The sequence below is a fragment of the Pantherophis guttatus genome, chromosome 1, assembly GCF_059756535.1.
Source record: "Pantherophis guttatus breed Tessera chromosome 1, ASM5975653v1, whole genome shotgun sequence".
NCBI lineage: Eukaryota > Metazoa > Chordata > Lepidosauria > Squamata > Colubridae > Pantherophis > Pantherophis guttatus.
Window position 1 is genome coordinate 216,507,828 of NC_142063.1, and position 24,783 is coordinate 216,532,610.

The 24,783-nt window shown below is 39.4% G+C and overlaps 1 protein-coding gene across 4 annotated transcripts; it reads left to right on the top strand.

The window, feature by feature from the left end:
* Window positions 1-1,135: 1,135 nt before the first annotated feature.
* Window positions 1,136-20,939, top strand: RNASEH1 (ribonuclease H1). Of its 4 annotated transcripts, none has more exons than XM_034432032.3 (9): window positions 1,136-1,331; window positions 1,445-1,522; window positions 5,037-5,158; window positions 7,826-8,005; window positions 12,641-12,740; window positions 13,764-13,818; window positions 17,041-17,125; window positions 19,887-20,011; window positions 20,310-20,939. In XM_034432032.3, the coding sequence occupies exons 2-9, from the start codon at window positions 1,473-1,475 to the stop codon at window positions 20,394-20,396; spliced, it is 804 nt and encodes a 267-aa protein (XP_034287923.1). In that variant the 5' UTR covers window positions 1,136-1,331; window positions 1,445-1,472; the 3' UTR covers window positions 20,397-20,939. The 4 variants fall into 4 exon arrangements, with proteins under 4 accessions (XP_034287923.1, XP_087738549.1, XP_034287920.1 ...); XM_087882423.1 differs by having other exon boundaries at window positions 1,181-1,331; window positions 7,826-7,984; XM_034432029.3 differs by having other exon boundaries at window positions 1,251-1,522.
* The last annotated feature ends 3,844 nt before the right edge of the window (window positions 20,940-24,783 follow it).

Here is a 24,783-nt window from a genome sequence, read left to right on the forward strand (position 1 = left end):
CACGCCCAATTTAGCAAAGAGGAAAAAGTCCCAATGTCACATGGCAACACCCTGAAGATGAAAGTTTTGACACCTCTTCTTTAAATGTTTAGCTTGGATGAGACTGGTAGCTATATGAATTAAATAAAACAAATCCAACATTGTTATAAGCTCCTCTTCATTGGAAACATTACATAGATTGCTTGTCAGCTTTCAGAGGTGCCAAGTTTGAATTCAAGTAATCTATTTTAGTTCAAAAGTTGATTTCTAAGTTTAGTAATTCTTTTCCATCAATTTGCTAAGAACTATGGACAGGAAAGACCAAATAAATCAACTTGCCTAGGAAACAATAGGGATTGTGTAAGAGGAAAAAGAGTTACGCCAACTGAGATCACCAAATAGCACTATTCAGTATTCCAGAACACTATTTGGAGTCCTATGTAATTGTTGGCTGTCTTGCATTTCCCTTTCCCAGTAAATTTTATACCCTTGTATTGTTCACTTTAGAAAGGAATATCATCAAAACTTTCCCATGTGAAAGATTGCACAACTAATTACCATACATAGCTTCACTGTTCACAGGAGGTTCATTATCATCTTTACTTGGGGTTTTTTGAAAAAAGGTATAGCAGGGAGTTTTAATTTACTCCTTGTCAATTTGAAACAGGTGGTTTACATTTCTGTGACAATTTACAGAAGATACCAACTCTATCAGTCAGATGCGACTCAAGAGTACTTAAGAACAAACAGAATAGTGCAGCCTAAGTTTTGTAAATAAATCCTTAAAATTGAAATCACTTAGCTCTTGTAATTTCAATTTAAATCAATTACGTCCGGGGGGGGGGGAATCACCGGTCGAGGTCAACTATCCCTATTGCAGCTCAAAAGTGAGCCGTCTGAATTTAATGGGGATCAAATGGTTATCATTTAGAACATGAACATCCGAGTCGCTTTCCCGCCTTCAAAACAAACGCGAAAAACCCGCGCATGCGCCAAGGAAAGCTCGCTTGAGCCTTTCCCGTTTCCAAGGCAGAAACTGGAAGGAAAAAAAAAAAACGCGGTTAGCGCATGTGCACGGACTACTTTCGTTCTCGACGGTGCCTTAAACTTTCTAAAGGCGAGGTCATAGAGACGGGGGTGAGCGCGTGCTTCCGGCTTCCACTTGAAGGTTTTCCGGGTGAGACGTCAAACTCGGTCGCGGTCACGTGAGATCGGCTTGAAAACCGGAAGTGCTGGTCAGCCAATTCGTGTTTGTGTCTCCGGTTCTCGGTCCCGCAGTTGCGAAGTACCGTCCTTGAGGGCTCTCGACTATCCCGGGAGCGTAGATTCCGAGTTTCTGTCGGCTCTCTAGAGTGAGACCGGGAGGCGTCGGCGGTGCAGATGGGAGGGAGCGGGGGGAGGCAGGGCTAGTTGTTATGTGGCGCCGGATCCTAGCTCTGCTCGTTAATCCATTTTTGCCCACCAGTTCCGGAGCCCTCGGTGTCGGCGGCGGCATGTACTACGCGGTGCGGAGAGGTAGGAAAATTGGAGTGTATGCCACCTGGTGAGTAGCTGCATATCTTTCTCCCACCCCGTAACTTTTCAATCTCTCTCGTCCCTTTAAAGTCAGAATCCTTAGACTTTGCTTTTCCCTTCCCTTCCCTTCCCTTTCCTTCTCTCTCTCTCTCTCTCTCTCTCTCTCTCTCTCTCTCTCTCTCTCTATATATATATATATATATATATATAGAGAGAGAGAGAGAGAGAGAGAGAGAGAGAGAGAGAGAGAGAGAGAGAGAGAGAGAGAGAGATGATATAGATATAGATATATAGATACAGTAGTGGCCAAACCTCTGGAAACCTTTTGGGAAAAGTATTTTTGAGGTTTGATGGCTAATAAACACCACATTTTATTTATTTATTTATTTTGGAATTTCAAGATAATCAAATTCCACTGCTGGAATGGCCTGGGAATAGCCCAGACCTTAACCCAATTGAAAATCTATGGAGCCGACTAAAGAAACTTGTTAGTCAGAAGCATCCCAGCAATAAAAGCAAGTTAATATAATTATAAATATATATTGTTAACAAGATAAGAATTTTGAGAAAGATATTTAATAAATTAAAGAAAGGTCGGGATTGCCTGGACACCATAGTGAAAATATTAAATTGAAAATCTATACAGCAATAGAGAGAGATGGAAGAAGAAGTAGAGAGATAGAAGGGAAGGAGAGAGAGGGATAGAAGAGAGGGGAGGAAGGAAGGGAGGGGAAATCAGAGTAGGAGAACGGGTTAGTCAGGGAGGAAGAAAGGAGGAGAAGGAGAAAGGAAAGGGAAGTAGTAAGGAGCAGGAGAAGAGGGAAAGAAAGTAAGAAGGGAGAGAGGGAGAGGGAAGAGACTGAGAAGAAAGATTGCTGTATAACAAAAAAGAGGAAACGGAAGAAAGGCAACCCCAAACACACATGAAGATAAATAAGAAATTGTTAAAAAAATAAAACAGAATAAATGTGAACAAACAGGAAAATTAGAATTTGAGAGCGAATGAAGATGATGTTTATATAAATAAATATAGAAATATTGAGATATGAATTAAAGAAAAAATAGGGAAAAAAGGAAGATTTTGGCAAAAATTGTAATTGAGTAAAATGTATTTGAACTTGAAAAATTGTATAAGATAAGATAAGTATGGCCAATACTATGTTCAAAAAAGATGTGGGTGAATGTGGGGGGAAAAATCAATAAAACTTGATTCAAAAACAAAATAAATAATAGAAGCAATAATTCAATCTTGGTTTCACATTATAACAGCTGCAGAACTAAAAGACTTGGTTCACTCCATGGAAAGACGTTGTAAGGCTGTAATTCATGCTAAAGGTTACCCAACTAAGTATTAACGACATGATAATTTTTGTGTATCTTGTTTTTTCTGTGTGTTTCACTTTTCTTCTTTATACTGTAATTGCTATTCTAATAGCAAATTCTTCATAAAAGCTATTACATTACATTCTTTATTAAATTATCTTTCCATTGATATATAATTTTATGGTACTACTCCAAAAAAGTGGTGTTATTGGCTAGTTTTAGAAAATACATTTTTCCCAAACGGTTTCCACAATTTTGGCCACTACTGTATATAGAGAGAGGCATGCTGAATGAAGGCAAATACATGTGTCCCAGAATACAGCTACTCCTTGACTTAACAACCATTAATTTAGTGACCATTTGAAGTCCCAATTGTGACATAATTTTTTCACACCTATGACCATTGCAGCCTCCCCGTGGTCACGTGATCAAAATTTCAATGCTTGACAACTGATTCACATTTATGACTTTGCAGTGTCCTGGGGTCATGTGATCCGCTTTTGCAACCTTCTGACAAGCAAAGTCAATGGGGAAGCCAGATTCACTTAACAACCATATTATTAATTTAACAACTGCAGTGATTTACTTAACAAATGTGGCAAGAAAAGTCATAAAATGGGGACAAAACTCACTTAATAAATTTCTCACTTAGCAAGATAAATTTTGGGCTCAGTTGTGGTCGTAAATTGAGGATTACCTGCAGGATCCAATCTAAGTCACCGGGACCAGAGGTTCTTTCAAGCTTTGAGACTTGTGGAGCACATCCTCAAGGAATTTCTCTGTTCCTGGGCTGTTCTGCTGTCCATAGTATTTATATGGTGCCTGGTTGTGTGTGGTTTTTAGTAGTTTTAGTTAATTGGGGTGTTGCTAGCTGGCCATTAAGTCACTGAGTGTTGTTTCCTTGTGCCACAGGCTCCTAAGTACCTGATAAGCTGGTGGTAAATCAGTACTCCTGTTGATTGACAAGTGGCCTATTTACATGAATGTAAATAGGCCACTTGTCATTTAAATGAAGTGGCCTTCATTTCTTTGGCTATTTTTGCCCCTGCTTTGCCAACAATCTTAGTAGCTGCTAAATTGAATGCATTATTTCATACTTTTGAGTCTGTTCCCCAAAGTGTCATTGTGTCAATCAAATATTACAGTTGCAACTTACTATGTATTTATACAGCTTCCCATCTCACCCAGCATAACTCTGGGTGGTGTACAATAAAAGTAATCTTTAAAAAATTGACAAATAAACATTTTACAATTAAAAATACCTATCAGGACTACTAATAACAGTAGCAGAGAGAGTTATTATAGGTAATTTAGCTATTTAATTCACTACTTTCTTGAGATCGCCAAGCTTATGAAGACATCCATGCTTAATTTGTCCAGTCAATTATTTCTATGGCTGTCCATCTCAGCAAGTGAGCAGTCAGGCATAATGGTAATAATTTCTTGAGGAAGATGACAGGCCGTTAAATAGACATCAGTTGCTGTTAAGATTGAACTTTAAAAACAGTGAAATCATTTAGTGCCATATTCAAATACTGAGCTATTAAGTTCACCAGACAGTTTGGAGTCAGTCATATTCTTCAATCTTAAGTAACTGTACAAAGATGTTATAACAACACAAGAAGATGGTGTTCCCAACTTTGTGCTTCTAAAAAGAAATATAAAGATTTACATCAAAATTACAGTAAGCAAATTTACTGAGATTCAGTTTCAAGGTAATACCAGTATGTTTTGGGACTCTGAAAATCTCATCCTATAGATGAGAAAAAGCCAAGTTGAATTCATAAATACACCATATGTGTAGATAGATTGCAAGACCTAAGTCACTTAGGTACGATGAGCAGTGTAAACATTTAATAAATAAAACACTCATAGATTTATATTGACTATTTTTGCAAATATATTTGTGGAAGGGGAGAAGAGACTTGGGCTGAGTTTTAAAAGTAAGAAATTGTCTTCTAGGGCTTCCCTTATCTCTATCATATTCCTTTTTTCAACTGAATGACATGTTGCTTTCTGGTATACAAAGTAACTTGAACTGAAAAATAGATTAAGCAAATCTACAGAAGAAATTTCTCCAGTTCTGTTTTCATTTTACACAGTTCTAAAACAACTTAAAATCTAAAGGAAACCTCAAAAGAAGCTAAGATTTTCCATTTAGGGAATTTGGTATTGTAATCTAAACAATATGCTGCCCTTTTCTCACTGTATTTTGACAGGAATGAATGTAAAGAACAAGTTGATAGATATCAGTATGCCAGTTACAAGAAGTTTGCAACAGAAAGAGAAGCTTGGGCTTTTATAAATGAAGAGGCAACAGAACCATCAATTTCTTCAAGAGGTATACTATGCAACTTTCTAAATTTGAATAGCAGAAATATAGAAATAACTTTCTGATAATTAAAGACAGGGTGGATTTGATTTAAATCAAGGCCATCATGATTTAAATCACTACTAAAAAGACTTGATTTAAATTAACTCGATTTAATTCATAATTTTTAAAGAGCAACTATCATCTCTGCTGTGAAATCATATGAATGCATCAATGCAGTGCATGTTATCTCCGCATGCAGAGCTTGGATTCATTGAATGAGTTTACCAAAAATGTAAATATTGCAGAATATACAGAATATACAGCCCATAACTAAGCTCCATTTCATGCTGAATAAACTAAATTATTAATGTATCTTAAATATCTTAAATAGAAAACTATGTTTAGATAGATTTTTATTCCAAAAGCATTTTATTAAAATAAATTTGATTAAAAAAAACTGATTTAAATTTAAAAAATCCGATTTTATTTTTTTAAAAAAAATCATCAATTTTTATCCACCCTGATTAAAGATAGTATGCTAGATGTAGTAAAAAGTGAAGTAGGATGAAGTGTATATTCAAATGAAATTCACAACTCCAATGAACAGGTTGTATCTCCAGAAAATAATTTCAGCTATATCTATTTTTTGATGTAGGCAGACTGGTTGTTATTTTAAATCAAAATTATTATTGCAGTCATTAATGAGTCTTAAAGTTACCTTGCTTTTCAAAGTAGAATTGATGGGATTGACAAAAATAAAAAGTTACAGCTGAAAGAATAAGGGTTTTCCAATCATGCCTTATTTTCTTAATAGCTGAAGTGGTCTGGAAAATGTAATGCTATAGTGATAATTTTCCTTTCTTAATGAGGAAACACACAGCTGGAGAAGTTACAATAGAAATAGACAAGTATGGCAATGGCATTGAAGAAATGTAACAGATGTTGTGTAAGAATTAGTTTAACCCAGTTAGAGGGAAGGGAAGAAGGGAAAAATTGACATGTTTATTGTCCTTGGCATAAGAAGAATATTTGTCAGAATTTAAAGTTTCTGTTATTGTACCACATACCAATAAAGCTCAAGTGGTGCCTGTTTCCTAACTGGTCTACCTTATAGGGCCGACAGTAGGCTCACAAAACACTGCAGTTTTTGAGAAAACAATAATGAGATAACAAATCTGGCAAATCTATATTTTTGGATTTTTTATTTAGGTTCTTCTACCTCCGACACCAAAGACAATAAGAATGGGGTAATTCTTCTTCTTCTAAGTTTTTGCCTTTGAACTTTGACAGTCCATGTCCCAAGTATTGAGCAAATATCCCATTATTCTAAAATCTGGACCTTTTCTAATGAAGTTTATATTATGATTGTTAGTATGCAAAATGTGAACAACGTAAAAGACGCTGAGAAATAACCATAGCAAGAAAGATATGCAACCATCTATCTGCACCCCTCCCTAAGAAAATTGGATGAAAATGGATGGGTGCTGGATTCTGCTAAATTGAGCAATAGTTCCTTGAGGAAAGGCTGGACCACTACCTCCTTCAAAGCTGGTGGAACCAATCCCTCTCACATGCATCACAGTTGTATGGACCCAACCATGAGTCATCTTTGGTGGGGGAAGCTTGTCCAACCAGGAGGCATAAGCCAAAAACACAAGTGATCACACAGTCCCAGGGACTGTGTCTACTCTTTCAGGACTGACAGGTTCAAATTCTTCATAGATAATAGGGCTAGTCAATGTCTTAAACCCCTCCCTGGGATCTACACTGTTGCCATTCATCTCAGAGTGATTCCAAATTACTTTTTCCAACAGATGCATAGAATAATCCTTACACTGGCCTTGCAGATATTCTTAGTTCCTCCTTACACAGCCGTGATTGAATCGGCTGGTAATCTATTGATGCAGAAGAGTGGATTACCGGAAAGCTGCTTTCTCTTCCTTGGTCAAGTTCACTCTTTGGCTTCCACCAATAGCACTCTTAGAATCTCTACCACCATTTCATCTCTCAAAGCTCCTCCAAAAGCCAAGGGAGTCCAGGTTCTATGAGCAGCGAAAATCATTTAATCTTATATAAATAATATTTAAAGGCATCAGTGTTTTTTAGCTTTCATAATCATTGGCATTTCCAGCCATTTGTACAGTATGTTCCGTTTAGCCGATCTAAAACACCCCAAAACATGTTCTTGGGTAATAAATAAAATGTGTTCTCTTTTTTTTACCAGACAATTACAATAGTATCAATTCAGCATCAAAATTTGGTTTTAATGCTGAAGTTGCTTGCACTATCTGCAATGCTGCTTTCCGATGTTAGTGTTTAAATCATTGTAAAATCATTGTTGGTAGTCAAATCCTATCTTTTAGTTACAAGTTAGGCATGGAAAATCCTGCATATTTTTTCTATTAGATATGGATACTATCTGTTACCTTTCACCTTTGGATTAATAAATTGATAAAGAGAAAGGATTATCTCTTAATATTGTATATGGGAATTATTTTTCACATTTAAAAAAAATAAAAAAAATTTTATGAGACTTGCACAAATATTAAACAAGGAAAGTCTCACGTGAAAAGACCTTTGGATGTATGAATTAAACTGATGAAAATGTTTACGTGAAGAACTCCAATAATGTTCTTCGATATGGACATTACACTTTCAATTTGATATTTGTATATTTTTCTTTTTTCTCTTGAGGCCTTGGTGGAAAGCAAAACAACTATAGACATTGCATTAACAAGGCTACATATGAGCCAAGTGATACACGATCGTACAAAAGAACATATGAAGAGCTTTCAGAGAAGAAATATACAAATAAACGTGTAAAATATACAGACGTTCCTTATACTTCAGCAAGTAATGAATTCTTGTATATGGGTAACTCCCCTCTTTCTTCAACTTGTTATAATGCATTTTAATATGTTTTGTATGGTTTTTTTTTTCTCTTGGTGAAAAACTATGTTCTTCACTCTTATAGAAGTTTGGTACTAGTGTACTTTGGTACTTTGCTTCTGTGCCAAATAGAGGTAATAAGAATTTGGGGTTTGAATGTTGCAAGTTCTATAAGTATCTAAAAGGAATACTAGGGAAGATAGAAAAAAAATAATGCTAGCAAACGATCAAACAAGCAAATAAGGGGTAACATTTGCTTAACTGTTGGGAATGTGTGATGGAATGTAGTCTGGATTTCCAGGAGGGAGGGGTTACATTCCAGAAGGCCAAGAGGCAATGAAGTTTAAATAGTTTGGTTGAACTTCTCAGAGTATGCCTTTAATTATGTAAGTACCATGTTCCCCCGAAAATAAGACCCTGTCTTATATTTTTTTGAACCCCGAAATAAGCGCTTGGCCTTATTTTCAGGGAGGTCTTATTATTTTTGGGCGCGTGGAGCAAGTTGGGGCTCCTCTTGTTGTCTTACCTGATTTCCAGCTCTATGTTTAAATATTTTCGGGGAGGGCTTATTTTTTTTGGGGGGGAGAGGCTTTTTTTAGCGCATGCGCTCAAAAGCCTGATTGGACTTATTATCAGGGGATGTCTTATTTTCAGGGAAACAGGGTAGTTGCTTTAGTTTGGCAATATTGATGCCAGCCTCCCAAGAACCAAGGAAGACACATAGAATTCTAGCAGTTTCCTTTATTGCTCCTCACGATAGACTGGGGGTCTGTAACCTTAAACACTCAAAGAGCCATTTGGACCCCTTTCCCATAGAAAAGAAAACACTGGGAGCCACAATACCTGGGTGGGCGTGGCCAATTTGACGTGACTCATTCCCACCCCGTCACATGACACCCACCCCAGCCACGCTTACTCAGGCTTTGTGGCTCCCGGTGTTTTCTTTTCTATGGGAAACAGGTATATATAGCTCTCTGTCTCTCTCTCCCCTCCCTCCCTTCCTCCCTCTCTCTATCTCTGTGTATCTGTCTTCCTGTCTCATCAATCTATCCATCCATCCATTCCCTCTCCCTCTCTCCCCCCGCGGCGGGGACCTGGGAAGCCCAAGGGCAACTCTCTCCTCAGAGGTGGCCAGGAAGCAAACAAACGTGGCTGGGAGGCGGCGGCATGGAGCCCCACCTCTGGCCAGTGAGAGCGGAGTAGGCACAGTGTGCACTGTCCCCTCCGTTGCAATGGCGCTGGCCAACCTCTATATGCAGGTAGGAGACAGAGGCGCCGCTGAGGGGCTCCTGTGGCCACAGTGCCTTGTGGGGAGCCCCAGTGGAGTCTCCTTACTCAGCCCTGGGAAGGCTCCGGCTGCCTACACCATTGCGTTCCCTGCCACTTGGCAAGATGGCAGCACAGCGCCTCCTGGGTGAAGGGAGGGCAGATGACAGCGAGAAGCAGATGTGGGTGGGCGGGCGCCCACACCCACTTGCTCTGGGAGGGAAGGCAAACACTACGCTATCTAACTCAGCCATCTGGGTAGAGGCGAGTGCCACGGCAGGTGGGATGGAGCCAGGAGGGACGCGCAGTACCAACAAGTGCCAGAAGAAGCGCCTGCAAGACCCAGCAAGAGATGAGGCAAGTACATGGGTGCTTTGCTCCCCCTCTGGAATATGGAGTGAGTCTCCATCCACTGCCGTCGCCCTTACCTTCTCAGGCCAGGCGAGGAGTGACTGCGAGGGATGGGGCCAGACAGTGGTGGGATCTGGTTCGGCAGGGAGCCACAGCAGAGGACCAAAAGAGCCGCATGCGGCTCCAGAGCCACGGGTTGCCAGCACCCACCAAAGACAAGATCTACAGAGGAGCTGTCTTGATCCTCTTTTTCCCAGCAAACTAAACTTCGCGCTGGCTATCCGTGCTGGCCCTCTGGAATGTAGCCCCTCCCTCCTGGCAATTCAAACTATAGAACTGGAACAAAATGAAAAGCTTGGGGGAAGGGAGGAAGAAATAGGCTTTGAAAATGGATTTGAGGGGAAGGAATTTTATCCAACTATAATTTTACACATTATTTTCCAGTAGTGGAGGGAAGTTATCTGAAGCTGAATTATGCATTTCTTCTACTTTAGCAGGCATGACAAAAACCATAGGGGAGAGCGACCCTGTGAGCTAGTTTTCTAAGCCAGGTCTATGACATCTCGGGTCTGCCATCTTGCCAGTGCCATCTCGGTGTGGGACAGCACCTGGGGAAACACAGCACCTGCGACAGCTTGCCGCGCCCCTGTGGCACCTCCGCTTCGTAGCCGGCAGCTGTCAACCACGGCATTGTAATGGGCCACATCTTCGGATCCAGGTCCGGTCTCCCATGGGTATGGCCAGTCAGTTTGTAGTGTGCCTGCTCCACGCAGCTATCTGCAGTTGCTGCCTGCTTGCAAAAGACACATCCTGCCTGCTGGGGAGGCTTTCCACCTGAGCCGCATTCGGCCTTTTTTTTTTTCCCCCTACAGGCCTTTGCAGGATGGTGGCATCCATGCCACTCATCAATGCAGACCTCTTCTCCCGTGTGTTGCACTGGACCATGACCGTTTCCAGGGCTGGGAGAAGAGCAAAGCAGGGACAGCAACACCCATCTGGCAACTGTCAACGACTGCTGCTTAGCCTGCCTTTCATGGAAGTGTGTTGCCCTCTAAAGGCTTCCTCACCTCACTTTCCAATACCCCCCCTCCCTGTCAGACAGCTCTGCGTAGTGGACACGCTCTGACCTGAACAGCTGGCCACACCCACGGGATGCCAGATCCGGAGACGTGGCTCGTCACAATGCTGTGGTTGATAATTCTGCAAAGGGAGATGCTGTGAGAAGCGTGGCGAGTTTCCCATGGCTATTTGTCCATGCCGAAGTGGTTGTGGCAAGATGGCGGCATGGAGTTGTTCCATTTCATTCCAGGCCTGCTTTTTCCATTTACAGATTAAGACGTTCCTACTTTCCATTTTCCTTCTTGCATAATAACAGTTTCTAAGGGATCAGAGGAGACCGTTTCTGCCTGGAGTCAGGCAAGCATTCCAGAGGCTGGGATCATCAGCCCCAGAGCTTTGTCCTTCAATCAAGCTACTTTTGCAGGCACTACGGTCACCTTCCTAGGCACTTTTCCCTCTATAATGCTTCAGATTCAGCTTAACATTTGTGGAATGCCTGAATCGATAGATGTCTATTGCGTGATGCCATTCTGCATGGCATCTCAACTGAATTTGTGAGGATCTGAGGATAAGAATGAACGGGCCTCTGGAATGAAGAGCTGCTGATTTCTCTTCCATTAAAGATAGGATTGATCCTCTTATCCATGGAGTTCTGCTACTAGATTTAGGCAAATAATCATTATTTTCTATGTCTGATCCCCTCACTTCTCTCCTAGTTCCTTAGCATGCTTGCCAGACCATGGCCTAATACATTTTCACTATGGATGTGATCTTACCAAGAATCAGTGCTTTTCTCTAACTTTCCTACCTATCATTCATAGGTTTCACTCCTGAAATCTTCATGTGGCTTCTAATAAGGCATTGGTAACTATTCCATATAAGGCACTTCATAAAGTGCTGTTCAGTTTCTATCTTACAAAATAGGATAGAAATTTCTTATTGCTTCAGTCTGATATATTCTGGAACTAGTGACCCTATCATCTTGAAGCAGGCTATTTGTTTTTATCTTAATTCTGTAGGAATTTAAATAAATCTGGCACCTATGGCTGAAGGCAATTCTGTTTCATCAGTTGCAGTTGTGGCTTCCTTTGCTTCCTCTCATCTGGTATAGGAGACTAGAAAAAAGATTGGCATACTCTATAAAGAATTTTTGCCATTGTTTCATCTCAATGGGGTACGAAGTATTTACTACAATCATCCTGGAATTGATCCGCCTTCCTGAGCTTGCTGTGAATCTCAGCGTGCTCTTGTTACAGCAAAATCATAGTCCATTCCACTAGAGTGCAGCCATTGCTAACAATGTTCCTCTAAGAATTTAACTACATGATCCATTTTCTCTTCCTTCTTGCATTGCAAGCTTTAGCTAATGTTATCTTCAGCAGGAAGTTTTTTTTTCAACAGTGTGTGATGTGCTGAGTGTAAGTTCCTACCTTATTGAAATCCTGTTCTTTAGTCCTAGCTGCAGTTACCATCTTCCACTGTTTGAAATGGAAGTATGGAGATACTTTTCCTTCTATGGATAGTGGGGGGTGGGGGGGGGGTGTCTGTGTTCTCTTGATGAGACTCTTTCTTTTTCTCTTTTATAAGGATAGTTAGAAGTATTTGATCTTGCCTGCTGTTGTGAGGAAACTCCAGTCTTAGATACCTTCCTCCACGTATAAAAGGTATTCATGGTAATTCCAATAGGTCTGTTCCCCCAGAATTATTTTTTTTAGCATTGGCAATTTATCAGCTACAGTTTTCAGTTCTGGCTTCCATTGTGTAGTATGCTTAGATAATACAAAAATTACTGAGTTTCGTTAAAACTGGCTAAATATTGTATATCATACTCTGAAATAGTTTTAATACCTGTATTTAAATGCGGTTTCCAGAAACAATCTATTTAAATTGTTTAGGTAATTTGACATCGTCTTGTGCTGTTTTAATGCAAATCTGCCTTTATAGGAGATTATATAGTTGTTTACACGGATGGATGTTGTTCAAGTAATGGACGCCAGGCGGCACGTGCTGGGACAGGTGTATATTGGGGACCCGGTCATCCTCTGTGAGTAAGCTCTTTTTTCTTTATATCTGCTAGGAGAGGTTTGGCAGGCATCGTATCATCTCCACTATAGCTTTAAAAACATATCATGCATGGTAAACTCTAAAAGAGGAGTAGATGTGATGTTTAGATGGAGAGGCTAAAAAGATGCTTGGACAACCTTTTAAATATTTGATTCATGGCTGGTGATTGTGAGACTTTGAGTCAAATTGGCAGTGCAGTTTTCAGAGCGAAGAAGCTCCATCAAGTGACCCCTATCCAAAGCAGACCCTGGCCACAACTGCTTTTGAAATGCAAACTTCACCATGCAAAGCATAACATACCCCTCAAACCAATAGAAATTCTGCATACCTGCTCTTAGCAGTTGCCATTCATTTAATAACTGGGCACTATTGGCTGCAGATCGGGCCATGTGTACAACCATTTTGCTTATGCCCAAATTATTTGTATGTAAAGTGAAGTGAGTACAGATAGTTCTCATTTAATGACTACTCGTTCACTTTAAAGTACATGACAGTTTGAAGTTACAACAGCGGTGAATTAGGGAACGTACAGCCAATTCTCAAAATTGCAGCCATCACAGCTCCTCTTCAATAATTTGTTTGCATTTCTGATGGTCGCAGTGTCCCGTGGTCAAATGTCCCAATAGAAAAGGTTGCTATTTCCAACCTTCCCTATCGGCTTCCCACAAGCAAAGTAAATGGAGAAGCCTGCAGAAGGTTGCAAGCCATGGTCATGTGACATCTCACTTAATGACTACATGCAATTTACTTAACAATAGCCACTGGAACTGCCAGTATAAGTTGGCACAGCCACATGATATATTTTTTTTTCAATTTATGAATGCATCATTTAACAATGAAGTTGCCAGTCCCAATTCCCATTGTTTAGAGAGGACTATCTGTATTGAAGTCATTTTATATATATTAGTCTAAGACTACATTTATACTGTACCTATTTTTGTATGAAATCACATTTTGACTTATTGCTGTTTTCAATAATTTTGGTGTATGTTGTCCTCCACAGAAATAATAGTGAAAGACTTCATGGACGGCAAACAAATCAAAGGGCTGAAATAAATGTAAGCAATAACTGAATTAATGTTAAACTTCTGCAACAAGGCCAATCAAATTATTTAACTTTGCTAAGAATATGGTCTGACTATTGTTTATCTATGATGGATTGATCTGCCGTACTATAAAATGGAAAACCTCACTATTTATGCCTACTGTATAGGTAGTCTTTGTTTAATGACCACTCATTCAGTAACTGTTTAGCGTTACGGTGGTACTGAATGAGTACAATGGCATTAATCATTGTTACGTTGTCACTGGTCATGTGATCAAAATTTGGGCACTTGGCAACTAGCGTACATTTCCAACCGTTGCAGTGTCCTTTGGTCACATGGTCACTATTTGAGACTTCCCAGCTGGCCTCCAACAAAATCAATGGGGAAGCTGGCAGGAAGTCAAAAGACACGAGTTTCTGCTTAACCACCCACAGAGTCCTCACTTAATGACTGCTGTAAAGAAGCCATTATAAGTCATCATGTTCATATGGGGTCCTCATTTAATGATTGCATTGTTCAGCATATAGTTTCCGGTCCCAGTTAGGTTTGTTAAGTGAGGGCTGCTATTTATTATTGGAGCATTTCCGCCCAAACCTCAATATTTTGCTTTTATGCTAATCAGGAGTGTATAGTCCCATTTCAGTTCCAAGGGATCTAAATGATGAAGATAATCGTGGTCCATTTACTCTGGTTTGATGGCAATTTTTGCCAAGAACTAAAATGCAAAGTGGATGTGTTGTTCTTAGGTTTAGATTTCTGGTTAAATTTCAGGAGCATTAATTATGGCTTATTTCTTACCTATCTGGCTAATTAGGATCCAAGTTTGGGGAAGGATTCATACTCAGAATGTTGATCTTGCTCTCAGACTTGTATCTACTATTGCTGGATAAGATCAACACTCTGAATAAGAATCCTTCCCCAAACTTAGATCTTAGCTAAATAGCTCAGAAATAAGCCATAATTAATGCTCCTGAAAGGGGAAACAGTGGCTCAGTGGCTAAGATTCTGAACTTGTCTATTGAAAGGTCGGCAGTTCAGCGGTTTGAATCCCTAGTGCCGTGTAACGGGTGCTTACCCCGTTACTTGTCCCAGCTTCTGCCAACCTAGCAATTTGAAAGCATGTAAAAATGCAAGTAGAAAAATAGGGACCGCCTTTGGTGGAAAGATAACAGCGTTCTGTGCGCTTTTGGTGTTTAGTCATGCCGGCCACATGACCACAGAGACGTCTTTGGACAGCGCTGGCTCTTCAGCTTTGAAATGGAGATGAGCACCACTCCCTAGAGTTGAGAACGACTAGCACATATTTGCGAGGGGAACCTTTACCTTTACCTTTAATGCTCCTGAAAGTTAACCAGAAATCTAAACCTAAGAGGAACACACCCACTTTTGCATTTTAGTTCTTGGCAAAAATTGTTGTCAAACCAAAGTAAATGGACCATTATTATCTGCACTCCTGATTAGCATAAAAGCAAAATATTGAGGTAGAGTTTTGCAGTATGATGCAGCTTTTATGGAAGATACCCAATCCTAAATTTTCCACTGACTGGCAGTTCTTCAAATGTTATAGTCGGGTCTGAAGGCAGAACAGGAGATTTGTATCCAGTCTTTTACTGATTATGCTAAAAGCTCCAGGTCATAGTCTCAGAATATTTCTTAAACCTTCACTCCTTTTATTTAATATCCATGAGAGGTTTCCAACAAAGAGGAGCTGAAACCAAGTGATCATGGTAAGCTTTATGAAAGGCAAATATTTAGAGGAGTAAGCAGGCAATGCTCCCTGGGATAAGCACCAGTAGGTATGTATGCAGTGTTTTGCCATGACATTTGCATGTCATGGTATAGGTTTGGAAAGCTTTTATACCCAACACACTGAGCATGAATCATGGGTATCAAACAGACTGAGTTAAAACTGTGAGAAACTAGCATCAGCCTGTCAAAGGCCTTTCCCGTGAACTCCTCATTATCTCTGCACCTGATATTACTGCTCAGGTATATTCCCAAACCATGCTATGTTCTACCTCTACTGTTTTTTGTACTAAAAGTTTAGTATAGTGTTAGTTTGGTTGTGGTTATACACCAGTATGCCCAGTGAAGTTGTCTTTGGAGATATTAGAGCCGGCCGTGAGGACAAGTAATTTAATTGGATTAATGAACTATTTTTCAGTGGGAAGCTGCCGTTGAAATGTATCCAGCAATTTCATCTGATTGAGACTGTCATACCAAAAGTCTATTGTCTGGGGCTCAGTGCCAAATAGCACAAGGTATCTTCATAGGCACAATTCAGAGGGTTGGTTTTCTTCTATAAAATCAAACACAACATGGGACTGGGCTGTTTGAAAGAACAGATTCCAGGCTTTAAGGGTACTGGAAATCCTTCTGTCCTGCCGCCTAAGAGATACAGTAGATAAGCACATAAATGAGAAAGGATGTTTTCAGTGGCTTCTCTCAGACATTTTTTGAGGCTAGAGAGGTCTCAGTGATTCTGCTTCATTATGATTGTGCAGTGCTTCAGTGTCAAAGGAGAAAAAGGGTATGGATATACAAATAGAGCACTTGTTTGCAACCCCTTAAATCAGTGGCATCTTTTCCTAGGATCACATACATTCCTAGGCCTTTCACAGCTGCCACACAATTCTTAAAACAAGATGCACGTTGTTTAAAAGAGTTGCAAACAAGTGCTTCCAGGCCCCCTTTTCACTTCTAAACAGATCTAAAATGTTACCTTCCTTTTTCCACAGGTGTTCAAAAAATGATTTTATTCAGGTAGGCCCTGGGATAGGAATTTTACCTCAGGAGTGGATCAGTATTAATGTTTTGAGTGTGATCTAGTCCACTGATGGATTTATTGTCATTGAAATAAAAGTACAATTTCTTGAACTCAAAGGAATTGTAATGGTCACATGAACATTCATTTCGTCCATCTCCAGCAAGAAAATTCATGTCTAGTCACACCTAAGGATGGAAGACCAATGAAATATTTATAAGAAAACTCAGTAAATGTCATGGTAAATAGTCAAACATGGCTTACATCCTCAGTTCAACCCTGAGCTACAAGCTTTCTCTTCTATCAGTATGGTTTACATTCTTCAGAGGGAACTTGCACATTTCTGTGGATAAAGTGTCCTGTATTGCAATTGAATCACAGCAATTTTGTGGGTTACAGTCCTAAAACTAAAATCAGTATTTATTCAGCTTCTTTACTCCTGAAGTATGTTCTCTAAATGTTTTCTTCAGGCAGCTTGCAAGGCAATAGAACAAGCAAAGAGTCAAAATATCACAAAACTGGCAATCTATACTGACAGCAAATTCACCATTAATGGTAAGCATTTTAGTCACTGAGAAATGAAATAGCCGCCTAAAATAACAGATTACAGAAGGCATGCATTCTCTTGTCTTACCAGACACAGTCAACATCCATTAAACTATTTTTTTCTAAAATTAAAAATGTTTGAAATTATTTTTCCCCTTGCTTTTTATTTATTTTTAAAGCACATCAACATAAATCCAAAAGGAAGAATACGTAATATTCCTGCAAGAAGCTGGGATCTGAAATTTAATATGCTATGGTGATTGTCCTGATGAAATTTTCTGTGTGATGTCATACTTAGCCCTTGTTGTGTGCAGTGGTGGGATTCAACTGGTGTAACAACCGGTTCACTGAGCGTGTTCTTTGCATGCGCACACAGTCCATTTGAAAAGACCATTAAAAGTTACCTCCTTCTAGCATAAAACAGCTGAGGCACGGCAATCCGCTCTGCCGTGCCTATCACCTGGGCTTCAAACGAACGAAATATAGGTAGATATAGCGCAGTGGTGGGCAGGCCCAGCTGATGGTCAGAGCAAACCGGTTTGCTCTCAGCTGGTCGTTGGAGCAACCAGCTCGCCCAAACCGGACCAAATAGGCTGAATCCCAGCCCTGCTTGCGTGTCTTTTTATATTTGGACAAAGATGGTGGCCTATGTAAAAAACCTCTGAAATCCCTTGAGCGTATTCCAGTGACCTGCACTGCTTCCTCAGGCAGACCCATGCTTTCCTTTTACATGTATTTAAACATGCAGCTCTTCTTTCTGTACAAAAGAAAACAGCAAAATGAGATGGCAGATACTAGTAAAATATGATGAAACAGAATGTATAGTTATGCAACTATTCCCAAGACATTGAGCATGCCGGTAAGCAAGTACATGGCATATTCTGTAAATATAGCATTAAATTTTGACCATGTAAAGTAGAATTAATCAGCCTTTCCATTGTGAGATCAGAGACCTTGTTCATAAACAGAAAACAAATCTGTATCATTGATATTGTAAAACAATTGTAAAAGAATCATCATTTTTTATTACTCCCCATTACTTATTCGTGTAATGTTAAATACCGAAATTTTGATATACTGTGTTTCCCCGAAAATAAGACCCTGTCTTATATTTTTTTTAACCCCGAAATAAGCACTTGGCCTTATTTTCGGGGAGGACTTATTATTTTAGGGTGCGTGGAGCAAGATGGGGCTCTCTTGCCGTCTTACCTGATTTCCGGTGTTTAAATATTTTTTTGGGGAGGCTTATTTTAGTGCATGCACTGAAAAGCCCAATTGGGCTTATTATCAGGGGATGTCTTATTTTCGGGGAAACAGGGTATACAATAGAAAAGAAACATACCCATACCTTTAAAGTGTACTGCTGTATGCAAGACTATTAATAGATTTCTGAATATACCAAAATAGAACAAGCCTGTACCATATGAGCAAGCATCTCCTTTTAATATTTTTGCACAGTGAATTTGACAGACAATTGTTTTAAAACATTATTTGATGTGTCTAATAAATATGAAAAAAATCCTTTGCTGAATTATCTTAGTATCGTAACAAACATTATTGTTAAAGACCATTACTCAAGTATTGTTCGCAATTTAGGAATCAGGTGCTGTGCTGCTCCTTTTAGTTCAAATTGTAAAATCAAGAGGTTTGATTGAATATACTACCATTTTACAATTTTAGGCAGCCCAAATTCCTTTTTGCAATAGTTAAGATTATTCAAGAACTTGATTGGCAGTATTAATGCTCATATTAGTCCTTGAATTCAGAACAGGGATAGAGATTGATCTGTAGTTTCCAGGCTGGAGTTACACTTAAATTTAAGTTTACTGTGTGAATAAAGGTAAACATTATATTTCTTCCTAAAGCTTTTTATGGACTTCTCCATCTGGCCATCAGATTTAAAACTGGACTTGGGGGAGTTTTTACCTTTTTTACTTTTGTCTTCAACTATATACTCTTTGCCATTTCCTAAAGTATAATCTCTTTAAACACTATTTATAAATGTGTATTTTGTGTTTCCATTTAATTAAAAGTAGCAAATATTCTTTGTCAGGGTATACATTGTTGATAGTAGAATTGAAATGCGTGGAGGCTACAGCTATTACTTCTCCTTTCCCTTTCTGCCCCCTGCCCCACTTCCCACCATCATCACCACCCTGTCATGAGATTTCCCAGGCATTATTACCTGTCAGGATTTATCATCTTTCAATTTGCTTTCATTCAGTCCTACTCTATGGTCCGACGTTCAGTAACATACTGAATTGCTCAGGTTGGAGATCAGATTATCACTGGAGCCTCAGAAAATTGATGAAAACGTAGCTAATGGTAACTAAGTAAATCAATAAATTGCTTCAGCTTTTGGAAGCAGAGGGTAGTAATGAGTCGATAAAGAAATTGTCTGAATAAACTTTTATTTGGAGTCAGGATTGAATAACTGCAGCAAGATATCCCTATGTCAGGTTTGATATTAGCAATTCTGTTCTGACTCGCAAAAGCAATTGACCTCAAGCTAAATGATAGAGGATCACAAATCAAGTAGAACGCATATGATTTGTCTGAATTGCAATTACAAACTGACTGTCTTGAGCCAATAATGGGGACTATTTACAAAACAACTTTGGTTGATCAAATTGTTAGCCTCTTGGATCAGCTCAGTTACATGGGATTGTTTCAGATGGAGAGGCAGGGGAGAATTTTAGCAGGTAGCCCCAGACGTTCTGAAGCCATCATCCAAATTACAGTCTCACCGTAGCAATCACTTTTTTGACAGGTATGACAAACTGGATCCCAAACTGGAAGAGTAATGGTTGGAAAACCAGTGCAGGAAAAGAAGTAACAAACAGAGAAGATTTTGAAAGGCTTGCTAAGCTTTCAGAAGGCATGGACATCCAGTGGGTAAGTGATGTTCTTCTAAAAACTGACTGAAGTTTGAAAGAAATTCACAGATTGCCAATTAAAATAGCTATGATAAATAGGAACATTTAAAATGAGTTATGTCAATCCAAATGAAAGAGATTTATTTGAAATCTATGACTGGGTTTATATACAGGCTATACAGTATATTCCTTTGGACCCTCTGATATGAATGCTGCACCATAAGGCATAGAGGAAGATAAGTGAATATTGCAGATAGTTGTAGAACACACATTGTTATATGTCTAGAGTAATTAATTTGGACTCTTGTTATCAACAGATGCATGTTCCCGGTCATGCTGGCTTTCCTGGAAATGAAGCAGCTGATCGATTAGCAAAAGAAGGAGCTGGAAAATCATTATCTTAGCATTTTATAACCCAAATACTCCACTTAGTGATAAGAATAAAGATTAAGCTTGTTTCAAGTTAGTTTTTGTTGAGTTGCCATATGCTTTACAATAAATGAGACAAATATCTTGCTTAAATGATGAAGAATGTAAATGCTTTTTATGTACCCTATATGTTGCTATAGCATCTCCTCCATTTCTCAATCTGTGTCCAAGAGTTTGCATCATATTAGTTATGTAAAACAGCAAATTGGGAAGTGTGTGTGTGTAAAATAACTCGACTTGCTTGGATAATATGTTGTTTCTTAAGGGTTTTTAAAAATTTTACTGTCTGTACAATATTGTACAATTCTCTACAATACAGAAAGTTTAATACAATACAAAATCAGAATTATTACCTTACCCAATATGGTGCAAACTCTGAATGTAAGATCAATGTTCACAGTATGTTCACAATGTTCAGGTGTTTATATTTTTGGAGCAGATTGCTTTGTTATTTATATAAATAAAATGATTTATTGGTGCTGTCATACCTAATATATAATGCCAGCACAGTAAACATATTTGCTGCTTATGGTTTCCTTTTTTTTACATGCATATTCCACTATTTATCAAGGAGTTTAAAGTGAGTTGACATGGGAATTTCTACTTTTCATCCCCACCTCAAAAAAACAGTACTTAGTGAGGTAAATGGGGCTGATTAGGCTCCACTCACATTATGATTTCCTGTAACTGAGGATGGATTTGAATTTAGATCAACCAAGTCCACGTTCAGAATCTTAAAACACACTGGGTGTATTTTATAACTTATTTACTCTACTTATACCCTTTTTTCCTCCAAAGTTCACACTCTTCCCTTCTCACAGGAAGCAATCCCTGGAAGATAGTATCTATTCTGATAACGATCAATTATTATAGCCTGTAGAGTTAGAACATGTGTCTATTATGCCTTCTAAGGAGTTGGGATAGGTAGGACAAGATTTGGTGTTCTAGTTGAGCTGCTTTACACCATTCCAGAAAACTAGAATGGTCACTTTTCACCCATCTGCCTTCAGTGCACATATTTAAGCTCTTGTAATGGAGATTTTTGATGGACCTGCCCAAGGAGATTCAAATTTTGTGCTTGTATGTAAAAATATAAAATACTTACATCAAAATGTATTTATTTCAGAAGAAGAATGATCAATTTGAGGAATGTTTCAGCCTATCATTGCATGAATGCATGTCCTTTTTAAACCCCTAACCCATCTTTTGGTGTAAGATACTATAGAGTTTTGTCTGGGAGATGTTTGTGGCTTTAATAAGCCAACATTTCTAAATTAAATATGTATTGATTCTTCAGAATTGTAAAACAAGGTTGCTGTACTCTGCTGCTTATACAAAATAGATCATCGTATGCCGTAGACTTTATGGCAATATAATATATAATTTCATCACAGAGCAGATTATAGCTTTTAAAAAGAAGTTATATACCTTATTATGAGACAGATTTGTCAAGATTTGATAGATTCTCTTGATTTTGTTCTGAAAGGAATGAAAAAATACAAACTGAAATGCCATATCCCTGCCATAGCAAACAGCCATTTTATTCTGAATAGTTCAGCATGTTTCTCAAGGATCTGAGAAACTGATGGGGAGACGTTTTCTAGTTTCACTTAGTTACATAAATATTGAGTAAATGTTTAGAAAGTGAATTTAGAAACCTGTAACGCATAGCTAGCTGAGCAATAGGCAGATTTTATATGGAAAATTAAATAAAAATTAAATATTAAATAAGAGTATAACTAGACTGCAAGTAGATTGAAGGAGTCTGCTCTTGTAATTTGACTTTGATGGTGAACTGGTTCTGTTAAGATTATTAATGGCCTCTCACAGCCAGGCCTCTTTCATATCCCCTTCATCAATCAGAGTGTACTTCTGTTGATGGGTCTCTCCTTGAACTTCAAAGGCCAAAAGTCATTTGCTGATCTCCCTGAGAAGGGATAGTACAGAATTTACAACAGATGTTTTCATGCATGGCTGCCCTCCCTCCTAGTTCCTCTTCTGCTGCTGAGGACAGGGCTTGTTGTTTTCCAGGAGGGAGGATTTTCAAACTAGGAACAGGGGAAATAGAGCCATTAATGGAATAGTCTTAAGTAGATCAGTTATGATAGGTTGCAGGGATTATTTTCTTCAGGCATTTGCAAAACAACACTTCTGTTTACTCACTTACCTAACACCCTTTATTTTCTTAGGAACTGGAAAAGGTAGGAGTGAAGTATTAGCCTCTATTCTTATTTCAGCTAATATCACACAAGCTTAGTGTTGAGAAAAGTCAAGTGCATAATAAGACTTTCATAGTACTTTGAAAACTTGAGCAAGACAATTGGTCAGACAAGGGTGCAAAACTTAAAAATCTAGCTTTAATTGTGGCAAATATGTATTCCATTTCTGTAAGCACTCATCTCACCTTCATGATTCTGGATAGCTTATAATTAAAGCAGCAACAGTACCAAAACAAAATAAAGTAACCATTCAAACAATACAAAGGCTAAAAACAATTTAAACGATTTTTAAAAACTATACAATACAGTTAACCAAGAGAGCACATTTATTCAAGAATCGTTCAGGTAGTCCACACTTAACAACTGCCTTACGTTGCATTGTTCAAATTTATGATGGGGCTGAAAAAGTAGCTTTACTAATGGTCCTCATACAATCAGAGCAGAGTCCTTTAAGTCATGTGGTGGAGATTCAAACGGTATGCAAAACCGGTGGATGTTTATGATTGTTGTGGCATTCTTCATGTGATCACCATTTACACAAGTCACAGCAAGCTTCTAACAAGCAGAATCGATGGGAAAAGTGGCAGTAAAAATCACAAGTCAAAGTCATGGGATGTCTTGCTTTAACAACTGTGATCAATGGGATTAGTGACCCTAGCAGAAGTGAGTTTGTGACCCCATTACCAGTCACGGATCTTGCTTAATGACCACATCACGTGATGGAGTTGCTGGTCCCAATTGTGGTTAAACGAGGACTATCAATACAGTTTGAACAGTTCAGCTATTCAAAATTACGAAGACTGCGGACAAGGAGGACTTGTGATGGCATGGCAAAGTTGCAAGCATCGCAGTCTCTCCATGGTCAATGATTGCATCCCAGGTGCCTGGCTCATGATCACCACTTGCAATCTTCTTTGCCAGCTTCCCACAAGCAAAGTCAATGGGAAATCCAGCAAGCCACTCCAGTAAGTTGTCACCTACCATTTTTTCTCTCGAGTCCCACTACAGAATATGAGATTACAGGTATCTCATATTCCACAGTATTCTTTCTGTCTGCACTTCTCAATACCTGCTGGCTGCTCTTGCTGGACAATAGGCACTTCCCAATGCCACCTGCTATCCTTGCCCATGTGCTGCCTGGGCCCACTTGTGCTCCCCAGCACCCACCTGTAGTCCTTGCTGATTCACTTGCATTCCTTAGTACCCACCTATGGCAATTCCACCCTCCAGCATCTGCATACCCCCTATGTTACTTACCCGGAAATCCCACCTCCTCCTGCTTAATGACTTGCTGTTACAACAGCAACATTTTCTAATCTTCAGGTTAGTTTGCAAAGGCAGTGTCTGGTCCCAGTCCACATGAGCAAGGTTAAGCATATTTATTTCATACAACCAACCCCATAGTCATTTCCCAGGTTCCAACTCTATGTGCAGTCCTTAGAGTCAGTGTCAAACGACCTCTCCAGAAAATGCTGACTGGATATAGCAAAAGCAACGGAACAAGAGGCACCATAGTCTCTTCAAAACCTAAGGTATGGGAACAATGCCAGCAAAGTAAATTAAGAATTCAAGGCAGGGCAACAGCAAGGTGAATCAGTGAACTTCAGGAAGGATGACAGCAAGGTCAACTAACAAATTCCAAGCAGGATGACAACAACCTCTAATTGCCAGGCCCAATGAAAGCAACCATGACTCTCTGGACTTCAGGCAACAGGTGAAGGCAACATGTTTTCAACAGGGTCAAGGCAGCCTGACTCCAGAGGTTCCAAGGTATGACAAAAGCAACACAATCTCCACAAGTTCAAGGCAACAAGTCAAGAGTATTCACAAATTAGTTGAATTATGGACAGTTGTCCCGGACAACTGCCAGGTTCAAACACCGAGGTAAATAGGTGCCGACTTGGTGTGTGTCATTAGGAGGGGAGACTGCTTCCTAACAAATAGCCTCGCCAACCTTCATTGTGCCTCCCTCTGGTCAGTTCGGCCTTGGATTGGAGGGGGGCGGGGTATAGCAACTCCTTGTTATCTGTGCTGACTGGCTGCAGCTCTGCCTCTTCTCCAGACCTTGCAACTGGCTGATCCTCTGTGCTGACTGGCTGCAGCTGCTCCCCTTCTCCAGCTGTTTGTCTGGCTGCCCTCTCCT